Source organism: Cervus canadensis, chromosome 4 (assembly GCF_019320065.1).
Source record: "Cervus canadensis isolate Bull #8, Minnesota chromosome 4, ASM1932006v1, whole genome shotgun sequence".
NCBI classification, from domain to species: domain Eukaryota; kingdom Metazoa; phylum Chordata; class Mammalia; order Artiodactyla; family Cervidae; genus Cervus; species Cervus canadensis.
Window position 1 is genome coordinate 73,193,101 of NC_057389.1, and position 11,260 is coordinate 73,204,360.

An 11,260-nucleotide genomic window follows, 5' to 3' on the forward strand; every position below is an offset into this window, starting at 1 on the left:
AAAGGGGTTTAGAATGGTAGCAAGTGGTGTGATGATAAAGAGGATAACAGTTGGTCACATCTGGATGTGTTTTGTACATTGACTATAAGGATTGGACTGGATATGGGGTTTGTGTGAGAAAAGCAGGATGACTCCCAAGGTCTGCCTTAAGATGTGAAGAATGTGTAAATAGGTTTTGAGGTGCAGGGAGGACTCAAGAGCCTGACTTTGAACGTGTTGATTTTGAAATGCCTGTTTCATATCCAAGAGATCTAGTAGGCTAGTGTCTGGAGTTTAGAGGGAGGCCTCGTCTGAAGATAGAGAATAAGTACCTGTTAGAATATAAAGTTGTGATGCTGAATGAGATCTCTGAGGGAGAGGCTATAGTTGGAAAGTAGAAATGATAGGAAGATTGTACCCTGGGGCATTCCATTGTTAAAAGTGGGGTGAGTGTGGTATATAAAGGAAGCCAAAATGAAGACATTTCCAGGAGGAAGAAATAATCAACAGATTCATATGCTGATAGATCAGGCATGATGAAGATTGAATTTAACCATATGACCTTGACAAGAGCAGTCAGGAGATGATGTGGCTCAAGAAATCATTGTTTGTAAATAGTATGTTAACTTGTTTATTTAGCTTTGTTTGTCAAAGTTAATGCCAAAAAGCTTTGATTCTTGGAATTTCCATGAGATTGAAGTCAGTCTTTCATAGTTAAAAATATAAAATACTTTTTCTCATTAACGATTACCAAACATTGCTTTTGTTTTTCTCTGCACCAACTGAGCTATATAACTCTGTTCATTCCTGTGTAATTGCCTGGTAAAATCCCAGAATGTTTATAATAAAAGGGACTTGTGAACTTATTTAGTCTCACCTGAACTTATTTAGTGTTTGTCTGTTATGCCTCAAATTTTACATCATTTTTTATTGTTTTTTGAATTTAATTGTTTAATAAAGGAGATATCCATTTTTTCAAAAACAGAAATATGTTGGTGAAGTGTTTAACATCGTAAGTCAACAGTCAACAGCCAGGCCAGGATGCATTATCGCATTAGATCCCATTACCAAACTTGTAAGTATTATTTTTCTGGCCACTTAGCTTTAATAAATAATATGTATGTCAACTTATGTTGGTATTTGTTTACATTCAGCAAGGCAGAAAAACCCAACTGCTTCATGTTTTTCAAGAAGACTTCATTTTGAATAATCTTGAGAAGAAAAGACTGGGAAAAGACAGAATATTATCTGATGCAGGTAAAGAAGAATTTTTTATGTAATGAGATATAAAATGTACAGTATGTTAGGCAGTTAATAAAGATAAGTTGATACAGTGTTTCATGTCTGTTTGAGTTTAAATTTTTCATATGTACATTTGTGATAATATTTATCATAAATATCAGTATCTTTTTATTCTTAACAAGGCAATAATAATGAAAAAATTAAAGGAGTTTGTCAGTTATGGTATTTTAAAATACTTGAATTAATTAATCTATATTTAGCCATATTGCCTGGCCTGCAGGATCTTAGTTCCTCAACTAGGGATCAAACCCAGGCCCTTGGCAGTTAGAGTGCAGAGTCCTAACCACAGGATTGCCAGGGAACTCACATAAATTATGTTTTTAAAAAAGTATCATAGACATGTTCTTTGTCATTAATGTGTGAGTGCTCTTTGCATGGGAGGAGTCCTGCCCTAACAATTTGAATGATATTGGCACCTGTCTCTTTAAAAATCTACAATTTAAAGCATTAGCTACAAACTTAAAAGTTATATAGGTGGCTTTAATTAATACTTTTATAATTAAGCAGTTTTTAAAATGATGTTAAATTCATCCTCCTAGTATTAGCTGTTATTTTAAATAAAGAAAAACAGGAAAATAAAGCTAAAATATCTTGGTTATTAGTTTTGATTACAGAGCCAAACCAAACTCAAAAATAACTTTACTTACCGAGGATCTGTACAGTGTGTGCCTGTTGCTCTAAAATTCTATTATCAAGACTCAAGTTATAATAATAACTGCATTCTGTGTTTGTTTCAGGTTATTTTTATTTTCTTGTACATCATTTCTTTACCCTTTTTCCATTTTTTTTCTCCTTTGAGAAGTACCTTTTTGAATTCTACACCTTTATGTTGAATGTCTAATTTCTTACCACTGCTTTCTTAGTCTTCTATCATTTTTCCTGAGAATTTTGAACTTTGCAAAAATGTCTGTAGTGCTTTTGTAACCTTTAGATCCAATGATGGAAAGATGCTGAAAATGAGAAATATAGATGTAAAGGGTTATTTATATCAACAGAATGTTCTTTATTTTTTATTTTTCATATTAAAATGTTAATAGCTATCTATGTTAATAGTGAAATATATCATTAATACCAACAGGCAGCTCACCTAATGGATTTTCTGAAAAATTCTACCTAATTGTAATAGAGTGCACCCAAGACAACCGTTCACTGTTACACATGTGGAATTTGCATTTAAAGTCCATTCCTGTCTCGTTGGGTGAGTTTTTTTTCCTATTAGTAGACTTAGATTAACAAAGTATGTATAGCTAGATTGGTGGATATTTTTTTAAGCTGTTTTTATTGACAGGATAATTGTAGTTCATTCTGTTAATTAAGGAAAAAACAGTTTCTCAGTTTTCTTGTCATAAAGATCATAGGAATATGTTTACATTTTTATCTTTTATAAGGCAGTTTTGGATTATAACATGTAGCAATTTTAATGTTTACAGGAGTTCCCTCCCAGTTTTTTGGTTCTTTTTTTGTTTTATAGATGAAAAAGTAGATACAAAAATATCTGAAGCAGCTTGGCAGCCAGAAGAACATTATTCTTCTTCTCCAGAGAAGATCCTATCCCCCTTTTCACAGAAGTATCAGGCTTGCAGAGCAAATCTCCAGAGTACCAGCAAGTTGACTCTGTCTTCAGAAATGGTTTATAGCCAAGAGTTGCATTTGCCAGAAGGAGTTGAGATAATAAGTGTTAAGCCATCAGCAGGTGTGTAAATTTTGTAAAAAGAGACTGATAAATTTGGCAGTGCATGAAGGTTTACTGTGTATTTAAAAATAGATGTAACTCCCACTTTTTAAATTCACACAGAAGCAGAAATGGAAAGAATACCTTTCAATACCCTAAATTAAAAATTAAAAATTTCCCATTATGTTTTCAGATTACTCTGGCATTTGTCAGCCAGTTATGGTCTTAAATATTGATTTCCTAGACAAATTTTTATTATCCTTTTGTAAAGATGAAGTGAAAGTTTCCAGGGCAGACTTAATGGAGTTGCACCTTATTTGCCAACTGATAATATTGGCAATGGTGGCCAGGAGCTCCGTGCTGCGAAGGACTCTTAAGTGTATAGTTCCTGATAAATATTTATCATCCTCATTCTTAGGGCAGTGGTTCTCAAAATGTGGTCCCCAGGCCAGCAGCATCAGCATTGTTTGAGAAGTTGTTAGAAATAAAAATTCTTGGGTCATACCCTAGACTTAGTGAATCATAAACTCTGGGGTGGGACCCAGCAGTCTTGTTTTGACAAACCTTCAGGTCATTCCAATGTACAGAATTTCAAGGTATCAAGGGTATCATGAAAACCAAGACAAAGATCCATCTTTTTAATCACCTAGTTCTTTGATTTGCATAGTCACAGTGTGGATTTTTGGTCTTCTTTACTTATTTTATCACTTTTGACTAGTTACTTTGAATGCGCTTCAGTTTGCCATGTAATCAAGCACTTAATCTTTTGTAATTGGTGAAGTTAGCAGGAGTATTACAGTGTCATGATAAATTTTTTTAAACATTCTGAGATTTTTTTTTTGGGTATATTTTAATAAAAGAGACATCAGTGCAAGGAAAGTTAAAGTTTGAAAAAAATGACTTTGTACTGATGCAATTTTAAGAGCTGATATCCTTAGCCAAAACAGTATACTCTTCACTACTTAATTCTAATAAAAATTTTTTTATAGAAAATGTAAGAGAAACTGAAGATGTTTCTAAAAATAATCTTTGGTGCAAGTTGAGTTTAGAAGAAAAAAGTCCTAGAGCAGGAGGAGAAATTTCTTTTGTTTGACAAAAACAGTAGCATATGATAAAAGCTTTTTTCCTAGTCTTAACAGTTTTTTTTGAAAACTGAGACTTTCGGGAAGGGCTGGTTTCCCTGGTAGCTCAGCGGTAAAGAATCCACCTGCCGTGCAGGAAATGCAGGTTAGATCCCTGGGTTAGAAAGATCTCCTGGAGAAGGAAACAGCATTCCAGGATTCTTGCCTAGGAAATCCAATGGACAGAGGAGCCTGGTAGGCTACAGTCCATGGGGTTGCAAGAGTCAGACACACTTAGCAGTGACTAAACCACCACTAAACTCTTTATTATCTGTTTAGCTCAGAGAAACTACTGGACAATGTTGTGTCCTTTTGCAGTACTGCTAAGTCCTTGAGGGCTTTAAAACAACTTACTAACAGTATGTTGAAATATGCTTTTAAAATATAATAAATGTTCCATATAACATCTATATAATGATTTTATATTTAATAGTTAAGGATAGGGCTTGACAAACTATGGGTCACCTACTTGTTTCTACTTGGAACATAACCACACCTGTTTGTCTACTTTTGTGTATGGCTGCTTTTGTTCTACAGCGCAGAGTTGAGTAGTTGCAACGGAGACTCTCTGGCTAGCAGAGCCTAATTATTACTCTTTGGCCCTTTAAGAAAAGTTTGCCAACGCTTGATTCAGGAAATTGTGTATTTAATTACATTAAACCCAAGCAAATGTATGTCCCACCTGGGAATCTTCTCAGTATCATTTCCTTGAAATACAGCTTCAATCATGGAAGGCCCTTTTAGTACTTAAATAATTGTCAGCCATTCACATAATTATATTAAAAAATATTATAGAGAAGTAGCCAGTGAATATTGATGAATTTTTTTAAATGTATTGATATCTTTAAAATTAGATTTATAATAATATATAACACTAGCAAAGAGCTGTGAACAGAATGCTGGATTGAAAACCAGGACTAGAATTTAGGTTTTCTAATTCTGCCTTAGTCTAGCTATTTTGTATAGGCATAAGATACACATTTAGTCAAAGAGTCCTTAGCTGTAAATTATCTGAGTTCTCTTTTGGCTCAAGGTTTTGATAGTAATGTCATTTCTATATACCATTTTGATGTCATTAAAAGCTGCTTACTGATCTTGTTGATCCTTAAGCTAAATATTGGCTGTCTTGTTGTTAAGGCTAGTTCATGCAAAAGACTAACACTTTTAGTACAAGAAGAGAGATGTATTGAACCAAATTCAACATTTTATTAATGGATTATTTTGACATCATTTGACATTTTGTTAATGGGTTATTTTTATTTTAGGACATCTGAGTTCTTCTTCCATATATCCCATATGCAGTGCACCTTATTTATTGGCAACTTCATGCTCAGATGAGAAAGTAAGATTCTGGAGATGTAGAGTAACAGATGGAGAATCTGCCACATCGAAGAATGGAGAAACAGATCTTACATACATTTGGGAAGAATGGCCATTACTAATTGAAGATGGACTACAGAGCAATAGCAGTATAACTGTACCTGGTAGGCCTATAGAAGTCAGCTGTGCACACACAAATCGTTTAGCAGTAGCATATAAGCAGCCTATGTCTAATAGTAGATCTTCTCAGGACTTTGTGATGCATGTAAGTATTTTTGAATGTGAGTCTACAGGAGGTTCATGTTGGGTCCTTGAGCAGACAATTCATTTAGATGAGTTAAATACAGTGTTGGATTCTGGCATTAGTATTGATAGCAATTTAGTGGCCTATAATAAACAAGAGGTCTATTTATCTAGTAAAGAAAGTGTCACATCAAACACAAAGCATTTAGTTCACTTAGATTGGATGTCTAGAGAGGATGGTTCTCATATTCTGACTGTAGGAATTGGATCAAAACTTTTTATGTATGGACCCCTGTCTGGCAAAGTACAAGAACAGACTGGTAAGGAAAGCCTGGCGTTTCCTCTCTGGGAAAGTACTAAAGTTGTGCCCGTTTCTCAGTTTGTACTGTTACGAAGTGTGGACTTGGTTTCTTCTGTAGAAGGCTCTCCGCCTTTTCCTGTTTCCTTATCTTGGGTCCGAGATGGCATCCTGGTGGTAGGCATGGATTGTGAAATGCATGTGTATTCCCAGTGGCAGCCATCTTCTAAACAAGAACCTGTTACAACAGATTCATATAATGGGAGCACTCCATCTATAACGAGTTTAATAAAACAGAGTAACTCATCAAGTTCTGGATTACATCCTCCAAAGAAAACTCTGACTCGATCCATGACCAGTCTTGCACAGAAGATCTGTGGGAAGAAAACTGCGCTTGATCCTTCTGTGGATATGGAAGATTCGGGTCTTTTTGAAGCAGCTCATGTTCTTTCCCCAACTTTACCTCAGTACCATCCTTTGCAACTTCTGGAACTCATGGATCTTGGCAAAGTTCGGAGAGCAAAGGCCATCTTGTCACATCTTGTCAAGTGCATTGCCGGGGAAGTCGTGGCTCTGAATGAAGCCGAATCTAATCATGAGCGCCGCCTTAGGTCTCTCACCATCAGTGCTAGTGGAAGTACTACTAGAGACCCCCAGGCATTCAACAAAAGTGAAAATACAGACTACACAGAAATTGATTCCGTCCCTCCACTTCCTTTATATGCCTTACTTGCAGCAGATGATGATAGCTGTTACTCATCCTTAGAGAAACCTAGTAATCAGAGTACCTTAAATAACTCAAACCAGTTGTCAAAAGAAAATTATGATGAGCTTTTTCAGATGCCAGCTTTAGTGACTGATCATCATGTGTTAGAGGCAGATGAAGAAAATACAGAGCCTGTGGTTATTGACCTTTCACAGTACAGTCCAACTTACTTTGGTCCTGAGCATGCTCAGGTGCTTTCTGGCCACTTACTTCATTCTAGTTTACCAGGACTCAGCCGGATGGAGCAGATGTCTTTGATGGCTTTAGCAGATACAATTGCAACTACCAGCACTGATATTGGAGAAAGCAGAGACCGAAGCCAAGGTAAAACTAAATTGGATACAGGATTAGAGGAAAAACTGATGATAGTATTTTTACTTATTTTTTCACAGAAAATAATCTTAAATAATTTTTGTAAAAATGATCACCATAAAGGTTTGTTACATCATCATCATTGCCTTCACAATAGTTTTAACTTGAATATATGTTCTTTATCCCATAAGTTACAGTACTCTGAGAAAGTGCACAGAGATTCATTATGCCAATTCATTTTTAGCTGTCTACTTAATAACAAAAATCCATTGATCCATTGCTTTTGAGTTTAGTGAAAGTTAACATTCTTAATAAATATCTTAGATACCCCAAAATAAAAAGTATTTTCTTTATTTCTCACATCATGGCAATTCACTATTAATTTGGGTTTTTGAATATTGAGGTTTTTAAAAACTAACATTAATGTATACTCCTTCCTAAAATAACAAACAGGCCTACTAAAATTAGGTCTTCCCCTCACTCAGCATTTTTTATTTTTAATTTCCTGAGTTATGAATAAAATTTATAAAATTCCCATCAGATTTCAAGTAAGATCTGAAATTAACAGTCTAGCCTTAAGTACCAGATATAGGTCAGTAGGATGCACCCTTTGAACTTTGCTTGAAAGGAAAATGTGGGGTAATTTTAAGAAAAAAGAATAACAATAATAAAAATTAAAACTTTAAGAAAAATTGTTGTGAATTACAATATTAAATATTACTAGTAGATATTATTTCTTGATCTGACTATTTTACAACTGTTTGTTTTTCTTCATGTAAAGTAAAAATCAGGTCCTGCTACCATGTAGCCATTTCTTCTAGTGTTAACAGTTACTGGATGGGGCATATGACTTGGATCAGTATGGAAAATATTGTACCATGTAGCACAGAGATTAAAGTTTTTTAAAATTCTGTCAGATTTTCATTTAAATATTCATATCAGAGGAGATTATATTATTAAAAAAATATCACAGATCCTGAGTCAGTTGGTTCTCTTTATTAGTTTTTTAATTATTTAACTATACAGCTTTTCCTGTAATGTATAATTATATAGGAAAAAAGAAAGATAATATTTAGATTGATCGCTTTTGTCAGTTTCACAATGTTTTACCCTGTGTTTGGTGCCATGGCATGCCCTGCTTGCCAGAATTATTAACACTTACTTGTGTTTTGCTCTTGAGATAGGTTTTTATAGGTAATAATACTTTTTTTTTCTGTTTTATAGGTGGAGAAACTCTTGATGAATGTGGCTTAAAATTTCTTCTGGCTGTTCGACTTCATACTTTTCTTACAACTTCTCTTCCAGCTTATCGAGCTCAACTCCTTCTCCAAGGTGATTTGGTAGTAATCTAATAAAAGGAAGTAAGCCAAGTGGAAGAGAGGTTTAAAAACATTTAAGTTTTCTTTGTCTGGATATGATCATGACAAGTTTGATACATTCTGAATTTCCTTAATTTGTGTTAAAAACATTGACTTTCACCTCATCTTCTTTGCTTTAAAATACTGAAATTTTTTTTGTAGATTTAGTGAAGAAATGGATTTTGGACAATTGAATATTACATCGTATGTTTTCAAATGCATTATACATTATAGGCCATTTAGTATTGTTTCATTCTCTTTAATTTCTTTAAATTTTCTTTATTCTCCTTTTTGATTGACATCCATCTAAATTCATTTTCCCCCCAAATTTGAGATAATTTGAATAGAGAACTAATATATACTCAATTTTAATTGTTTTACAAAGAAAGAATACAGAACATAGAAAATAAAAATCTTTCTACTCCCAAAACTGCTATTAACATTAATATGTATTTCAGATATTAGTTTAATGACATTTCAAATACTTTTATATTATTAGTCAGGACTCCAAAGTAACAGAAATACTTTACTTGAGGTAACTTAAAACAAGGCATTTATTGACTCAGTACCCCCAGGTTTAAGGAATAGAGCCAGCTTCTCAGATTATTGGATCTAGAAGTTTAAGCAGTGTTGTTAGAACTCTACAGCTAACCTTTGCTCATTGGTCTCTGTCTCTTGTCTCTCTCTGCTTCCTCCTCCCTTTCATTTTGCATTTAGTCTTAGAAAAGAGAAGCTAAAATTCTAAGTCAGATATTTATTTATTTATGAGAAATTATTAAACTTGGTTGAGAGATATTAGGGAATCTAAAAATAATTTAGAATAACAGTCCATTCACAGTATAGATGTTTATTTGTTTTTTATTTACAGTTTCTTTATTTCCAAAGACTTGGGTATTGTGGGCAATTCAGATTCCTTGTCACTGTATATTACATTAAAAATTTGAGTTTATATGTTTGTATACGTCAAAGCCAAATCTTATAATTAATCATTTACTTTATTCAGTAATGCTAAACAAAATGTAATTTGAAGAGACAAAATAGAAACTGAATGATTAACACCACATGTGTGAGCCAATAAATAGATCGAGAGACTTGCTGATGTAAATGATACTTTATAAATATAAAAGTATCTTATTAATATAGTGATATGAGGTAATAAAAGTTATTATGTGCTAGGTGCTATCCCAAATGCTTCAACTATATTTTTTCTTCTAATCCTCACAAGAATGTAATGAGGTAGGTGCCATAGTTATTCACATCTTGTAAATAAGGAAGTTGAGGAATCAGGAGACTAAGTAACTTACCCATAGTTATATAGTTAGGATGGAGCTGGAATTTAATTCATGCATTTTTGACTCTAGAGTTTTTGCAGTCTTAAATTCTGTTCACCATCTGTACTGTCTCGATGCATTTTTAATTCCATGAAATTAAATCCACATGACACATATTGACCAAAGGAGATCAAACATACTAGAGAATAGAAAGATTCAGCACAGTGGCATTTGTCCATAAGCATTTTTTATCTTTTTTTAAAAATATATTTTAATTATAGACAATACATGCTCATTGTAGAAAATATTGATGTGATCAAGTTATTTGGAGAAGCAAGATAAAAAACCAACACATATTCCTTCCAACCTCAAACATTTAATAGTTATAACTTATAAGTCTTACATATAAACTTTTAGGCATTTCTGTTGCAAATATGAGCATTTGTTTCTGATTATAATTATATAGTCATATTTCTTATAAACATTATTTTTTATATTTCTTCAGGCCTCTCTACTAGTCATTTTGCCTGGGCATTTCATTCCGTAGCAGAAGAAGAACTACTGAACATGTTGCCAGTGATGCAAAAAGACGATCCCACGTGGTCTGAACTTAGAGCTATGGGTGTGGGGTGGTGGGTCCGGAATACCCGCATCTTACGCAAGTGCATAGAAAAGGTGAGTGTTTTATTTTGGTGTAAAAATGAAATAATATGTATTGCATGTTTATTGAAATGATATTCCATATTTACTCTCCTGTTACTCTTTAAGCAGTAAAATCCTTTTAAGTCTTTATATTTCAGGATAGCATGTTAATGTAATTTTTTAAAATTTATATTCTCGTTCTTAAATTGCTAGTTGATATATTTATTTAGTAGTATATATCTGTCTTTTACAAATAGTATAAATGCATATTTAGGAAAATAAAGCCAAAAAAAAAAAAAAAGGAAAATAAAGCCGTACTCAAGAGCTTGTCATGGAAAGCATAGTCCTGTTTCCACCTCTTTGTGACCTTGATTACTTTTGTAATTATGAGATAAATAAATTTACATATAAATATACATGTGTTCATTCACATATTTTTTAAATTTATTGGACATTTAAGTAGAGAATGTATGACAGTTTATATATAAAGGAAAGTATTTGTTTACTTAAAAACTGTTTCTGTGAAATTTTGACCAATACTTTTTTTTTTTGACCAATACTTTGTAATTACAGGTAGCCAAAGCAGCCTTTTATAAAAAGAATGATCCTTTAGATGCTGCCATTTTTTACCTAGCAATGAAAAAGAAAGCTGTGATTTGGGGATTATATAGGTAGGTGAAAAAACTGCTTCAAAATGGAAAACTTTCCATAAAGAATATGAAGTAAAGATTTATTGTGCTTGTTAGTCTGGTTCATGTAGATTGTTAGTTATTTTTGGGTTTAGCAGACTTCATGTGAAAGAAGCCCAGGTGTCTACCAGAGCAAAAGAATGTTGGTGAGGTTACATTCAGGTTTTTTTCAGTTTATCAGTCCATAAAAACAGCTTTTTGCTTATTTTAATAACATCTTATGATGCTCTGGTAGGACAAAGAACTAAACCAGAAACTTCTATCTAGAATGGGGAAGAAGATGAATT

At 33.3% G+C, this 11,260-nt stretch overlaps 1 protein-coding gene across 3 annotated transcripts in view; it reads left to right on the forward strand.

Annotated features, from left to right (window-relative positions):
- The window catches only part of DMXL1 (Dmx like 1), a 124,898-nt gene that overhangs the window by 44,540 nt on the left and 69,098 nt on the right, over positions 1-11,260 (forward strand). For all 3 annotated transcript variants that reach the window (XM_043465864.1, XM_043465862.1, XM_043465863.1), the window contains exons 14-21: positions 965-1,054; positions 1,134-1,236; positions 2,360-2,479; positions 2,753-2,974; positions 5,340-7,025; positions 8,238-8,345; positions 10,148-10,317; positions 10,858-10,955. In XM_043465864.1, coding sequence (XP_043321799.1) covers positions 965-1,054; positions 1,134-1,236; positions 2,360-2,479; positions 2,753-2,974; positions 5,340-7,025; positions 8,238-8,345; positions 10,148-10,317; positions 10,858-10,955 — 2,597 coding nt within the window. The remainder of the gene's footprint in view (positions 1-964; positions 1,055-1,133; positions 1,237-2,359; positions 2,480-2,752; positions 2,975-5,339; positions 7,026-8,237; positions 8,346-10,147; positions 10,318-10,857; positions 10,956-11,260) is intronic.